Here is a 15794-nt window from a genome sequence, read left to right as displayed (position 1 = left end):
ATAAATAATTGAATAAGCAGCTAAAAATGCAACAAACTGTTTTCAGTCTTCAATCAGACATCTGATGTTATTATTTAAAAAGTGACTGAAAGATTGTTCGTTCTTTGAACTGAAGAAATGATTACATTTGATAAATGGATGATGAATGTAACTGAACATTATGATCTCATATAAATAAGTAGAACTATTTGTATGATGGACAGGTTTGTAGAAAGTCTTGCTTCATGTTTAATTAGGTTTCCTTCAGAGCCTTTATATACTCTCGTATTGTTGGCTGTTGTCCAACAAGTGTAACTCATTTAAACTTTTGACTTTACCCTTTTTTTCCAGAGTTTCTCTCAGAATGTTGGTCACGGGAGCCCTAAAGTGCCATCAGAGAGTTACTTGTGACCTGTCAAAATGACTGATGGCCTTCAGATTTTTATTTCACTGTTTAGACATGGAACATATTTGGTTAATGTGAGCCCTGGTGTGTGTACATGTGTGTGAATGTATGTGAATGAGATTTATCCATGAGTTGACACACAACAGGTATGACTGACTATTGTCAGAGCAAAAAGCCTGATGCTCATTCTGAAACTTAACCCTTATGGCCTCTAATGTGGCCTCAGGCTATTTATTACTTGTGTGTGTGTGTGTGTGTGTGTGTGTGTGTGTGTGTGGAGTAGATTGTGTGTTAGAAATATGAGTATTCAGCAGGCGTACTTATGAAAGCAAGGTTTCTCCCTCTAATTGAATTTAAAGGTCAGAGGTCAAACTACTGGAACAAGTCTGGATTGCAAACAGCACTCTAACACTGCTGGCCCGTTACCACAACTGTTTGTCGTCCTCTGCATTTGTGGACTTTGTGTGTGTGTGAACTAGAAGTGTCAGTATGTTTGTGTGTTTGAGCCTGTAGGGTGGGGAGGGGTTACATTGTCTAATCAGTTTTGGTCAACATTCCCCACCCCTATTTTCTCCCCGCCTGTTTCTGTGGGTATATAAACCCTGCGCAGACACACAATCCTTTCTTCACTCTTGTTCCTGTGACAACAACAGACCAGAGGTAAGCTTGTATCTGCCTGTATGCAGCTGGTTTGCTTACTGAAATGCCTGTGCTTGTTTCTTGGAGTACTGATACTGGTATCAAGAAAATTCAAAGGGAGTCATTATTTTGGTAATCTACATAGCTAAAATCCAATGTTACATAGAAGATATTATTTACAAAATGCAGAGAAATGTGTATAATATCAAACATTTTGCAAAATAATGTCAATTTGTCTGTAAGTACTGTTGTCATGTTTCCAGAAGCGATGCTTTAAACTCTATCCAACAGCAAAGCCTTTCCTCTAAAGAAGTTTTTAAACTATAACTTTTAGGAGGCTGTAAACAAACATAAAATTAGATGCGTTGTATTGCAAACGCACTTGACTCTCAGCAAAAAATAACTTTTTGTAGTTTTGACTCTCCGCTTGTTTTGCTTCTCGACGTGACATATTAGTTGGGGGAAAAACACTTAATGGTTATTTATAGCTTATGTTCTGAGTATCGTGTCTGAAGGATCAGAGTGATATATGAGGTGTTAGAAAGTCTAGTTCTGATTGCATAAGTTGAAGCTTGTTGTTTTGGCTGTATCTGCAGTCTTAACTAAATAATTAAGAGTTACATTGCAACTAAATCTAAGTTTGCCAACAAGCACTTATTCTTTTGAGACATAAATTAGCTTGCAGTGGATATCTGGTCTCAAACTAAACTGAGACCAACAGGATTTATTTTGCTCATTTCTGCATCCACAGTCACAAGGTTTCTGTTAGAAAGCCAAGAACCCCATTGTACTTATTCTGGTGTCGTGTCTAAAATGAGGAACATGATGTTCATTTCCTGCAGCCTGTATATAAAAATTCAAAAATTGGTATACAAAATGACAAGAGACAACATGTAGTCTCTATGCCATCTGCCGCTCCTCTTAAAGCAAATGTAGGTCACAGTTAATGACCTACATTTGTCATTAATTACAATTATTTTAATCAATTTTTATTATGTTTTTTGATTTTATTTTTGGTGATTTTTTTTTCAACTGCTCTTTTATTTAACAAAGGTCTTTGCTCTGTTAAATTTTATTCCCATTTCTGCCTTTTTTTCTGTGTTTAACTCCAGATGCCTCAGTTTGAGAAACCCACGGTGCACATGAGAGACCCTGAGAGGGTGGAGCAGATCATCTGTGGCCTCATTAAAGGAGGAGCTTCCAAACTCCAGGTACATCATCAAATCCTGATATTTGCTCCATCTTACCTACCCCTTCTCCTTTAAAACATTGCTGAATTGTTCCTAGACACGGTTTTCTCTTCTCATGCCTGTTTTATCAAACTCCTCTCCGAACTTCTGACAAGTAAAATGATTTTTGGACATTTTAGGTCATCACAGACTTTGACATGACAATAAGCAAATTTGCTGTCAATGGAAAACGCTGTCCGACTTTGCACAGTAAGTATTACATTTTGAGGTAATACATACACCTACATTGGAATCAGGCTGGAAACAGATATTATCAATTTTTATCTTTTCTCTGCATAGATGTTATTGATAACTGCAAACTAGTGACAGAGGAGTGCAAGCAGAAGCTGCTGCAGCTGAGGCATAAATATTATCCCATTGAGATTGATCCTCACCTGAGTATGGAAGAGAAGTACCCTTTTATGGTGGAATGGTAATTCAGGCGCCTGCAAATCATGTGACTTGTGGCCTTCATAGCTCCTACAGTTGTACTTTCCTAACAATGTGTTTGTTTCCAGGTATTTTAAGTCCCACTCACTGCTTGTTGAGCAGCGTTTAGAGAAGCACAAACTGCCGGAGGTAGTGAGGGAGTCTGACCTCGTCCTCAGGTAACTCCAGAGGATCAGATGGAGTGAATGTGTGAGACCTCTATGTGGATTTGTTTACTTAGTCAGACAGCAGGATAAACTGATTGCTTGTTTTGTTGCAGAGAAGGACATGAGCAGTTCTTTCATCGCCTGCATCAGCACAACGTGCCTGTCTTCATTTTCTCTGCGGGTCTGGGGGATGTGCTGGAGGAAGTAATCAGCCAGGCTGGGGTTTACCACCCCAATATCAAGGTCGTCTCTAACTTCATGGACTTTGATGACAATGTAAGTCATCTTTTTCTGCGTTACTGGCACATTAAACAGCTAAACATGAGAAGAAATACACCAGTCCCAGATTTATAAACTTAGACTTACTTTGTCATTCCACATTTGGTAACAAAAAGTTGTTGCTTGGCTGCCAGAGTATACAGAAATACCTATATTTATATATACGTGTGTATATCCAAGAAAATATAGACTTTTGCAGTAATGCTGGACTTTACAAAATGCTTCCAACGTTTCCAATTTCATCAATTTCCAAAGTGAGAGAAGTTGAAAGTTCAAAAGGGTGGAAAACAGAAACTCTGCTGTCATATATTCTTTCTGGTGGTACTGAAATTTACTCGGAATGAATTCATGCCCTATTATTTCAACAAAATGTCTCCAATATGGGTGTGAATTGATGTTTTGTGAAAGGCCTCTCCTCATTAAATACAAAAATGCTTTGAGAAAAATGGTGAAATATGCGGCACCTGCCAAAATTTAGCTCTCTGTTGCAATGTGAATGAACAGCTGATGTACTGAAACAGCTTGATGCATTCACCATTCAGAAATCATCTGATTTCTGTCAACTCTGAATTCAAGTGATGTTTGTCCTGCAGGGGGTGCTAAAGGGATTCAAAGGTGAGCTGATCCATGTGTACAACAAACACGACGGTGCACTGCGGAACACTGACTACTTCAAGCAGCTTAGGGATTACAGTAACATCATCCTGCTGGGAGACTCGATGGGAGACCTCACCATGGCCGACGGTGTTCCCAATGTGGAGAACATGCTCAAGGTCGGCTTCCTCAATGACAAGGTAAAGCCATTAATCCTTCAAATATTCAGGTCTCCTAGTCTTCTATGTTTTTTTTTTTTTTTTTTTAAGAAATTATTTTCCCCTATAATTCTGTACATGTTTTATGTGGCAAAAAACTTGTGCTGAGACAATATCTGTCTTTCCTAGACCAGTAAATAGTTAATGTGCACTCTTGAAAAGTCTGTGAAAGTACAATATTATACTTTTATCACTTTTACAAGTCTTGTGTTGTGTAGAAAAAACAGTTTGAAAAACATTTGATTTGCCAGGAATTTATTCTCTTCTCTGTTTTGTCAGAAAAAAAGTTAAAATAAAGTAGATTTATTTCCTCCATTGCTTTATATTGTAATGGCCTTATTTGTCTTTGATTGTTCACATTACACTTTTTAAACAATTTTAAAATTGACACTTTGTTTTTCACCTTTTATATAGTTTTAAGTCAGGGTTTTAAGTCTTTGGTTCTTATTGTTATTTATTTTTTTATTTTTTTATTTTTTTATTTTTTTACCATTTTTATAGTGGAAGAAAGAAACCAAAGATGTAAAGTATCTGTATTTAATGTGGGATAATCCAATCCTGATCTGACAAGATTTGCTTTTGAAATAGAGCTGTCTCAAATTTGCCAGAAAAGCTTTGAAATGGTCGTTTGTGCTTTGTGTTGATCAAGCAATGTGCTTTATTTACAAGTTTTTTGCTATTTCTGCAGGTAGAAGAGCACCTTGACAAATACATGGACTCTTATGACATTGTCCTTGTGAAGGACGAGACACTGGAAGTGCCCAATGCTATTCTCCAGAAGGTTCTATAATTCCATTATCCAATTCGCCCCATTCGCTGCTCTCTCATACCCACTGCAGCCAGACTCCTGACGTGTCTCTAATTCCTCCACTACGCTAATTTTCAGCCCTCTTCCTTCAAACAAATCTCCTACAGCATTTTAAAGAGACATTTCACATCATCTGATATTTATAAAATCTTCACAGCTGCAACAATTTGCCTCTGGATTTTTTCTTTAGCTGAAATAACTTCTCATGTTGATTCCCCAATGTTTTTTCTGATAAAAAGAGATATGAGGAAAAGTACAGTTACAACATCCTCATGACTTACACATTATGGCTGTTTTTTTTTTTTTTTTGATGATGTAAGATTTGCCCATGATAAAGCAGGTTCAAGCAGGGAGGTGCAATGTTACCAGGCTGTGTCATATTGACCTTTTTGTTTCCACTCATGTCTGCCAAAGTTAGTATTTTAAAAGTACAGGAAACTATTTAGCATCTAAAGGATCTTGAAAACTATTTCCTGAAAAGCAAGTTGAATGTCTTGCTCTGTGGCAGTAGCAACATAATGACAACAGTATTTCTAAAGAAAAATGAAGAATTTAGGTCATACATATGAAACTGACAGGATCACAACAACAACTGGGAAATGCACTTTAAATTCTTTTATACAAAAAAAAAATAGATGTGGCTATAGCTTTGATTTGTTGACATTGCAAACAGTCTTGTACAAAAAAGAAGTATGCTTACATATTTATTTAATTCTAATGTACTAATTTGATATACTTTTAATCCACAAAGGAGGAATATAATAAAGATTTTTATTCTACAAATGAAATATTCATGATGTTCTCAGCATAGCTCATTCACCCAAATACACTGTTGCTGAATGTTAGAGATGATGTATAAACCTGAAACTGACCTCTTGTGGCTGCTACAATGAATTGCAACAGTATAAACAGGTTGACGCCTTTCAGATTTGCTTGTAAATAAATATTCTTATATGGATTATATCTAAGGTGTTTCAGGAAAAAGGGGTAAAAATAATGTTCCTTGTTCTGTAAAACCCAGTATAACACCTGTTCAAGTATTGTTGTTTTTTTTTTATCATTTTTTTTAAATTCAGTGGTTAAAGTTGAGCACTGCCTCTGACATTTTGTTTCTGGAGTTTCAAAGCTAAATGTTCTCCGTTTGTTTCAGCATGGTGTTCCCTTTTGATTTGTTTCTGTTTTAAATGTGCTGCTATCGCCTGCATGTTGCCTTTTCTTACCATAGTGTTTATGTCTGAGAAATGGGAGACTAAAAACATATTTATCGTTTAAATGGGGAATACTGTCACACTGTGTATGTGGGAAATTATATGGAAATGTATATTGTTTTATTGCTTATAATATATTTTCTGACTGGTGTGTTTTATTTTTATAAGCTGATGGTTTTCTTTGATGCTGTGAATAAAACATGCAATAAATTTCATGAAGCCAAGACTGGATCACAGAACGGAATAGCAAAAGTTTGTGTCTTATTTCAATCTACATCTATTGAATAAAAGAAGCTGCTCTTTTTTTTTATCTGATGTATTTGTTGGCAATCTGCCTTCAATTTCAAGATCTTAAAATTTAGCAATACAACATAAAACGTATAAAATTATATAAAATGCAGCATATTTGTCTGGAATTTTGGTATAACGATTTTATTACAAATAATTTTTAATGGTTATTTTTAATAAATTTCAAGCATGAGATTACTATGCAATTGGCAAGTTTAATTAAGGACTTTTTACACGTCTATAACAATAAGTAGCGTTGTGGTCGGGGGGTTTAACTTGTAAAATTTTCTTTTAAATCTATTAAAACTGTTTAGTTTTTTGATAGATTTTCTTTTTTGTGTAAAAGCTTGTGTACATACAAGCCTATAACAATATTGTTTTACTGTTTACACAATGCAACAAGCTTTTATACCTAAATAAATGAGTTGAACACAGAATTGGGGGGAGGGGGGGATAAAATAAAAGCAAGGCTTTTGATTCAAACCAAGAACATGGATATGAAAATCTGTCTCAAGTCTTGAAATGTTAGATTTTTTTTAATGAAACTACCTAAATTCTGTCTGTACTGCTTCCATTAAAATAAATAATCTAAAATGAGTCACTAATAGTTACATGGATCTAGAGTGTTTATTATTATTATTATTATTATTATTATTATTATCATTTTATTTTAAAAGGACAAATGTGTTATTTATCTACAAGCCATGTAATATGACGTCTCAAGTGGCATTTACATTCGGACATTAAGCTATGTTAAAGACATGGAATAAAGTATATATATTATACAAATATAATGTGTTGAATGTATAATTTATAAAAAAAAAAAAAAAAAAAAAAAAAAAAAAAAAAAAAGCCAGACATCTATGTAGTCTTTATTCAAATGGTTATAGCAAAACTTCCTTTCCCATGGACCCCGTGGTTTCCGTTCTTGCGCACTAACTCAGCTTCTCCGTTTGGCGTCACTGTCATGACAACAAGGCGATGGCTCCAAGCGAGAAGATGAGAAATGTGATGTTTGCGTGAAGAAGGAGTAACAAACGAGGAGTAACGCTTCTGTAAAGGTTAGAAAATTGTGAAACAACCCCGAATGCTTGTTTTCCATGACGGTAAATGCCGTTTATATTGGGATACTCCTCCTGACCTACTAGCTTATAGGCAGGGAACTTGGATAGAGAGCTAATTAGCCGCGGCTAAGCTAAAGTTAAATCAGTCGGCTTGACGATAGCTCCCGTTCAGTTGTACTGTCTCATGCATAGTATTAAAGCGGACCCTGCATGTGTGTCATGAATTCTTTTTATTGTTACAACACAAAAATTATGTTTCCCAAGCAAGAAACTGTGAATGAATCCAAATACCCTCAGGTGCGTTGGGCTTCCCCAGAGAGTATTCCAGAGTTGTTCTGAATTGTTTGAAGTTGACCTATTAACAATATTGTGCTGTTAATTTTGGCCATTAACTACACATACAATAGAGTGTTGTCATGGTTCCTTACAGTTCATTGAGACCCATATAAACAAAAGCTGATTGTTTAGGGTTATAAATTTCACGACATATGACATTAATGTTGCGCATATATCGTTTCCTTTGGATAACAATAACTTTTGTTTTTATATCTGAATTGCTAAATAAATAGTTACATAACTAGATTTTTGTTTTCAAATACACTTTAGAAAAACAAGCATTTTTATACTCCATGTAAATGGTCCTAACTTCCAGTTATTATAAAACAAATGCTTCACTCATTTACTGTTTGTCTTTATCAAGTCTGTGGTTGCAAGCAGTTGAAATTAAGTGTAGTTGTTAAAATTGTAATAAAAGAAAAAAAGGTATTTGTAGCTAATTTGCTTTAAAAGCCACTCAGGCTTTAAGGTCAGTGTGCTGAAGATAGGAGGGATTCTCTCTCTCTCTCTGGATTAACCGCCTGTTCCACCTGCTCAGCACTTATCAAGTAGAAAAGCTGCTTGCCCCCACCTAGTTGCTTCTTCATTCTCCTTCATGCTCAATGTTTGGGTCATGTGACTAGCCGCTGTTGTTCCCTTAGTTGTGAGCAAAGATCCAAAGCTAAATCCAAAAGGGCTGACTCTGCATTGCTGATTCAAAATATTCCATTTCATTTGCTTAATCCTAAATGTCATATGTCCTCGTTAATTGTGTGAACTTTTTTTTTTTTTAAATTAGATACATTTCTCTCTGCAGTGTAAAGACAGATGCTTGTTTCTCATATGCATTGATCCAGATTGCCCCCTCTGTTTTTCCCTCTGTCCAGTTGGAGGCGCCATGTCTCTTTTCAAAGCCCGTGACTGGTGGTCAGCTGCTCTCGGTGAGGGAGAGGAATTTGACCAGGGATGCCTGTGTGTCGGAGATGTGGACAACAGTGGTACAGGACATGGTCAGTTTGTCATGATGATCTTATCTTTACAACATGGTGACCTGAATGTATACTTTTGTTGAGGTCATGAACAGTAAAATGTCTCTGGATTTCCCCCTATCAACAAATTTTCAAAGTTTCATCCGTGTACATTTTGGTATCTACAAAAGTATATTGCAAAAGTATTCACAGCCCCTGAACTTTTCCGTATTTTATTACTTTACATCCCTTGACTTCTATGAATTTCATTGGAGCTTTATATGATAGATGTACAGTATGTGCAGATTAATGCATAATAATAAAGTTAAAAAATGATACATGGTTTGCAAAATCTTTTAAAATAAAACTTTTATTCACCCTGAGTCAAGATTTGTAGAACCACTTGCAATAAAATCTGCAAGTGGTCTGGGTTATAGCTCTACCAGCTTCACATTGTCAGAGACTGAAATTCCTGAGACTGAAACTTTGAAAAAGGACAGAGACAGAGAGCATCTTTTGAAAAGCAAATGATCTCATTTGTTTTTCAACTGTATTTTGACCTGGACTCTGTCATTCTAACCCATGAATATAATTTGATGATAATCTTTCTAATGTTGCTCTGGCTGTATCTGGAGGTCACTGTACCAAGGCGTTTGCATGTTTTCTTCCAGTATTGCCATCCATTAAGCTGTCGCTGTTAAAGAAAAGTGTATTCAGATTAGGGTTCTGCCATGTTTCAGAGTCAGAGTGGTGTGTTCAGGGGGATATTTCTGCAGTTCCTCCAGAATCACCTTATAAAAGCCTGCATAAATATAGTGAGTAGTAATTTCTGTTTCCCTTCTGTCTTATTAACTGTCTTACAGACAAGATTGTTGTGGGCAGCTACATGGGGATGCTGCGGATTTTCTCCCCAAATGCCAATAAGCTGAGCGATGGCGGCATGGCCGAATCACAGCTCCTTGAAGTTCAACTTCAAAATGCCATTATTCAGGTGGAAGTTGGGAAGTTCGTCTCGTAAGTATTTACCTTGAACCCACATCAAGTAGTAAAAAGGAACATGGGGTGATGCATTGTGTAGAATGTTTGCCTCATTTGGAGTATTTTCTGTGTCGTTTGAGGGCAAACTTGAGGTTTCAGGAGATTTATTTCGTAACTCGCATATCCAACTTCCATACATTGTTGTGTCTAATGTGAGTGAATCACAATGATTAACGTATGCATTTGCTAACTGAATAAATGAGAGCGGTGCATCACTGGATGCTGGTCTTCTCACTCATTTCTCTCTGCAATGAAGTCACAGGCATGGTTGAAAAATTTTTAAACTGTCAGAAATGTTGTTTTTCACAAGCTTTACTGCTAGCAGTAAAACTTTGCTCTCTGGGGCTTTAAATATCACCATACCTGTATGTCATTGTTGTTTTAATATTAATATTTTAAATATTGTGATTATTGGTTTTCTCTCTTTGTTTACTTTGATCATTGTGTATTGCCTAATGGTTTTATGCATGTTAATGTCTGCAAAACACTTTGTGTTACACTTAGCTGTATGTAAAGTGCTCAGATAAAGTTTGATTTACTGCTTGATACATATTAGTGGGCATGAGACGCTTTTTCATATTTTCATACTTTTTGTACAAAACACTCAATTGTATTTTCATCTGACTCATATATGGTCATTTCTATGCAAAATGTCTTTTACCTCCCTTGCAGCTTGCTCAATGTGCGTAGTGGGAATATAAACTTTAGTTTTCATCCACCCCTATTATCAGACTTCCAGAAGTTGTAAACTTTGAAGCTGTTGCTCTGACTATAGATAGGTGTAAGTTTAAGATAAAAGCTATTTTATTTTTGCGGTTATGAAAATCAACTTGCATATGCTTAATAGCTTGTTGTCATGTCTTAGTAAAAAATGGGCCTTTATGTCACATTTCTTGTTATTTGATTCAGATACTGTGCTGCTCCTGGAATGTAAGCATACACTTTCTAACAATATATCTTGGCTAAAAGTAAATACAGTTCCTGCTTGTTAGACTTCAGAGTTGTATGGAGTTGTAAATACTTTGGATTTTTACAAGAAATTTATCAATATGTTGGCCTCAGACACAACTGTCAGATTTGCTTCCCTGTTTTGCCTTTATTTTTGGTACTACTACCTCACATGGCGTTTTTGTGGCGATGCAGGAACAGCCATTCTTGGAAAAGCTGTGGTTTATATCGAAGCCTTCCCACATCATCACATTGGGGGCAAAATCCAACTAAATCAGTCTGTTTGGAACATGTTATGTTTTTTCAACATGTGGCTTTTTTTGAGACAACACTCTTCAGAGGCTGCAGGGCGTTTTGGAGGTTGTCGTTGAGGAATGCTGTGGAAGTCAGGCCGAGGTGGGCAGATGGTAAAATGTTTTGTTTCAGCACTGACAAGGTCAATTTTCAAGGGTTGGGATCCAATTTTTACTTCCTTGTTGCCCCCACATGCAAAACAAATAAAGAGAAATAAAGAGTTATTGAAAGTTAGAAAAGCTGCTTTTGCTTTGCTGAGTTCAAAAAGAGGACTTTTCTGTGGTTTTGTGGTGAACTATATAAAAAACTAGGATTAACTTCACTGGAATATCACCTACCACATAACTGTAAGCAGTGTTTAAAACAAAATGGACCAGCTGTTGAAGTAATTATTTTACAAGTGAATGTTAAAATAAGTCTGGATTCCATCCTGAGGCTGAAAACATGAGTTTTACCACAGAGGCAGGAAGCATCTGCCTTTCTGGAATATCTGAGGACAGAACTGCTGGGCCTGCATGTCTGTGCCTATTGTTAGAGACTTCTTATCCAACTTACAACTAACTGGAACTGTTTTGTTTGAATCTGTCTCCCTAGACAAATGTCTTTTAAGATTTGAGCTTCTAAAGATCAAAACATTGATCAATAACATATTTCAGTTTTTATTTTTTATTCAAAAGTCAGTGTTTATGTAACTGCAATGGTATTTTTCAATAAAATTTCTTTTAGGTGTTCAGACCTCCTTCATCTGGCTGTTCTTCACCCAAGAAAGCTGTCAGTTTACTCTGTGACAGGTAACAGACACCTTCACACAGCTACTAATCATATAATTTTCACCATCCATGCTTAGTAAGCACATATTGTTTTTGTCTTCCTTGTTGCTCAGGTTCTTCAGGTAATGTGGAACATGGAGATCAGTACCAGTTGAAGTTAGTGTATGAGCATAACCTGCAAAGAACAGCCTGCAACATGACGTATGGCACGTTTGGAGGAGTCACAGGTAGTCACATGATCTGCTTTGTATCCTTCTGGGTTGTAGTTGCTGCTGAAGAAATATCGCCACAACTTTTTGCTGTAGATTTTAACTCCAACGTTTTTCTGGTAGAGACTAAAAGAGCGTGTCTTTATATTTACTGAGTACTTTCTCTTAAAATTTCCATTTCTACTTTTATTAAAACAGGGCAAATATGGATGTGTGTCTGGGAGTGGAAATATACATTTTTTACTGCAAAAACAATCTTTGAAAATACAATATGATTAATTTTGTAATTGACACGGCCCCGATTTTGTATTTTTTTATTATTTCTATGAACAAAAACTAAATAAATTATATAGGGTTAGGGTCAGAGCCCTGTTGGTCAGGGTCTCTACAATTGTCATCACTTTTCCCCCCTATTACCCTGATCACGCCGTGGGAACGCTTTTCTTCAGCCAAAACGAGGAAGCTGTTCGGAGTTGATTGGGACATGGATGAAAATAAACACAGGGTGATACACAGAAAACAGAACGGGCTCAGTCGGGAAGGGCTCAGTCAAAGTCCAGAGTAAATGCATAAAAAAAAAAAAAAAAAAAAGATGTGGAGAAACTGAGGCTCTCAATTCAATTTGACTGAGTTTGAGATGTTTTGTGAAAAAAAAGGGGTAAAACTTTTAACCTCTAGATGTGCAAAGTAAGTGCTGAATGTCCCGTATACTTTCCTTTATTGGAATAAATGTGCATGAGTGTGTGATGTGTGTGTTTCTATAAAAGGGGTGGTGGCAGCACCTGACAAATACATGAAAGTTTTAAGCTGTGTGCAAGGAGCAAAGGAGAGTGAGAGGGCACATACAACTGCTCCATCTTTAGTTCACCGGACTCTCGGAAAAAACAAGTAGGGGAAAGCCCTCAGTTAGTCAGTGCCCAAGGAAAACACACACACAGACACTCACGTGCACACAGACGCACAGGGAACCCCCTTTAAAGTACAGAAAATGACCTTTTGAAATAAAGGCTTTATTGTCGAGGTGTGTGTGTGTGTGTGTGTGTGTGTGTGTGTGTGTGTGTGTGTGTGTGTGTGTGTGTGTGTGTGAAGAGAGCTGTTGCCAGACACTGTGGCCTGGCATGATGAGCCTGTCATTCACTTTGTGTTTAGAGAGCCTGGATGTGTGCGTGTGCATGTGTGGAAGTGTGTATTTGATTGATAGAAAGAGCAGCCTGGGCTCATTAAAACCAATACCTCAGCATTTACTCAAATCACGTGCAGCGTGCATGCCACAAACCAATGAATGTGACTTTGTCTGTATGGACTTTCTGGTATTACAACACTGTGGAGCAGGTCTTGGATATGTCAACCGAGGTCTCGCACAAAATCAAGCTTTTATATGTATGAAGTGCATTTTCCTGTCCAGGCATGAAGCCCACATTTCAAGCACTTTAAACCCAAGTAAATTAATCTAAATTGTATTTTCAAATAAACCCCATTAAAGTAATAATTTTGAGTCTGAAATTCAGGCCTAAGCTCAGAATCTATACATTTATTTTGATAGTTATTTAAAGCAAAATCGATCAACAAAAAAAATACACTGCCCCTTTCATAACTAAAACCCTCCTCTTCTTTCCTGTTGTGTGTTATTTCTCCACTAGATGGCACTGAAACTTCAGAGGTTCAGTCTCTAATGAATGTTGTATGACTTGAATGAATGGGATGTTGTATTGCTTCTTGAAGGGGGATTCCCTTTTTCTCCCCGGCCACTGCATAGAGCTCATAGTTAAGCTGGACAATAATCTTACATTAGCAGAAGTTTAACTTCTGTAATTTAAAATTCAAAACTCCACAAACATAATTTTACATGTCTTCTTAGCATTATTATTATATTTTTTTTCTTCTGTAGTAGTTTACAAAATTCTTAACAGAAATTCAGAAATGGAGCAAAGACATTGCATGTACAAGTATACAAGAACTGGTTGAATAACTATTTGTTGTTTCTAACATTGGTTAAATTAGGCTGCACAGTGGTACAGTTGGCAGCACTGTTGCCTTGGTTTATTTTCTATATTCATGAGTTCTCTCTGGGTACTGCGGATTCCTCATGCTGTCCAAATTAGGTTAATATCTCTCTAATTATAACTATAAATGGGCATAGGCAATGAATGTTAAAATTACAAACACATTCAGTGACTTACAGACACTGTTGGGTTTCCTTTGATAGGTTACTGAACAGGAAAAGGTGCACAGAGCAACCAGAAAAACCTGCTGCCTATAAATTTAATTTGTCTGACATTGTGTTCAAACTGTGTGCCTTAATACGCAGAAGTTGGTGTGCATGGGAATGTTTTTACAAGACGTGTCTGCTGCTACACGTGAGTGTGTCAGTGTGTGTGTGGTGGTCTATAGTAGCAGCCATTTAGCAGTGCTGTAGGCGCTGTAATAGCAGCTCTGCACTAATACAGCTCTAATGACTGAGCTGCCTCTGGGTTTGGGTCATATTCAGGCCACACACACACACAAACCCCAAAGTACGGACCGGTCTTTTCAAGCTTAGGTGAACGCACACACACACACACACATATATTCACGTGCACAAACATTCATGCACAAAAATAAAAAAGCATGGGCACACACTCTGACATATACAGACAGTGTGTTTCTCTCACACTCTCATGTTCTCACACAGAGGTGAGGCGCTGTCCTCTGCAGCGTGCAGCCAGCCTCTGTTCTTTGTTGGCGGCTCATTTTAACATTTCTTTTCAATCATACTAATAATACAGGCCTGTTTCCTCTGCTGTGTCTGAGTTCTGGTGCCCTCATGCTACGTACATGAGCACACTTGATATTATGGCAATAAGTTCTACCATTTCTCTTATTGAAAAATAGGGCTGTGTCAAGCGGAGTACATGTTGTTCTTTCGTTGTTTGCTGTTTTTTATCAGTAGACACCTTATAAATCAGTAAGGTTCTTGTCTTGAAGGAAGATCTAATTCTCTTCCAGCTCAGGTCCTTATGACCTTTTCTGGTTTGTTGCTCACATCTGGTGTTTTTTAAAAAGACCCTGAAGTAATGTAGATTTTTTTAAAACCTTAGTAACATTTCATTTTAAGCTTTTGGTATTTCCTCTTTTGGATATCATATTCAGCATTATCCCATTATGTTCTTAGTTTATATTTAAACCAGATCAATTAAATAAAATCTATCAGGATTAAAGCATGTACATTATCAGTTGCTAACTGTTGGGCGTACTATTTAGTAAGGTAATATATTTCAGGCAGCATGAATTCAAACTTTGTTTGCCAGTAAGATATCTAATTCGTTAAATAGTTAGTTTTCTATTGTGATTTATTGACAATAAAAGTAATATGTGTTCGCTACAAAGATGCTAAAGCTTGGTTAATAAGCTTTGTGCTGATTGAAAAGTAAGAGCAAAGCGGAGAAAATATGGGTTAAAGATACAATCAACATTGTTGAGCCCTAGTTTAAAGAGAATATTTGATGAGAATTTACAACATGTGTCACACATTATTCTGTATTTGAGTTTGAGTATTCATTTGCAGGTTTGTGTATATTATTTGTCCTCTGCAACCCAAAAAATCGATCTAAATACACATCAAACTCCAAGTTTATTTTATGAAATGTTTTATTTAAATGCTTTTCTCTAGAGATAACAAAATATTAATAACTTTCAATACACAATTAGTACATTTCCAAACAAATTGTACTGTATATTTTTTAATGTGTAAAGTTTCATAAGACACTAAGAAAGAAATAGTATGAACTGAATATTAGCAATGCCACATATTAGAGCTTAAATACTGTATGTAATTTAGAGGTTTTTATTTATGCTGTTTCTTGGTATTAAGTGTTTTTTTTTTTTTTTTTTTTTTTTAAATTTTCCATCCCCAAAAAAGAGACTGGTAAAAATAACATGCTTTTTAAAAAAAAAAAATTTTTCTC

General features: G+C 36.3%; 2 protein-coding genes across 4 annotated transcripts in view; both read left to right on the top strand.

The window, feature by feature from the left end:
• nt5c3a (5'-nucleotidase, cytosolic IIIA) overlaps positions 1-6196 on the top strand; it is a 22955-nt gene extending 16759 nt beyond the window's left edge. Inside the window, exons 1-8 of one of the 2 annotated variants that reach the window (XM_015054535.1) lie at positions 940-1045; positions 2137-2235; positions 2394-2463; positions 2554-2686; positions 2772-2861; positions 2963-3125; positions 3722-3922; positions 4629-6196. In XM_015054535.1, the coding sequence (XP_014910021.1) occupies positions 2137-2235; positions 2394-2463; positions 2554-2686; positions 2772-2861; positions 2963-3125; positions 3722-3922; positions 4629-4730 (858 nt within the window). In that variant the 5' untranslated portion in view covers positions 940-1045 and the 3' untranslated portion in view covers positions 4731-6196. Of the gene's footprint in view, positions 1-939; positions 1046-2136; positions 2236-2393; positions 2464-2553; positions 2687-2771; positions 2862-2962; positions 3126-3721; positions 3923-4628 lie in introns of those variants that run through there. The other variant, XM_015054534.1, reaches the window with a different exon arrangement.
• Positions 6197-7175: 979 nt separating this feature from the next.
• bbs9 (Bardet-Biedl syndrome 9) overlaps positions 7176-15794 on the top strand; it is a 93197-nt gene continuing 84578 nt past the window's right edge. For both annotated transcript variants that reach the window (XM_015054537.1, XM_015054536.1), the window contains exons 1-5: positions 7176-7305; positions 8511-8633; positions 9455-9605; positions 11598-11662; positions 11755-11868. In XM_015054537.1, coding sequence (XP_014910023.1) covers positions 8522-8633; positions 9455-9605; positions 11598-11662; positions 11755-11868 — 442 coding nt within the window. In that variant the 5' untranslated portion in view covers positions 7176-7305; positions 8511-8521. The remainder of the gene's footprint in view (positions 7306-8510; positions 8634-9454; positions 9606-11597; positions 11663-11754; positions 11869-15794) is intronic.

The sequence above is a fragment of the Poecilia latipinna genome, unplaced genomic scaffold (genome assembly GCF_001443285.1).
Source record: "Poecilia latipinna isolate Pla-1442-1.1 unplaced genomic scaffold, P_latipinna-1.0 Scaffold1258, whole genome shotgun sequence".
Lineage (NCBI taxonomy): Eukaryota > Metazoa > Chordata > Actinopteri > Cyprinodontiformes > Poeciliidae > Poecilia > Poecilia latipinna.
The sequence above is the reverse complement of the archived record's forward strand: the minus strand, read 5'-3'. Positions and strand labels throughout refer to the sequence as shown.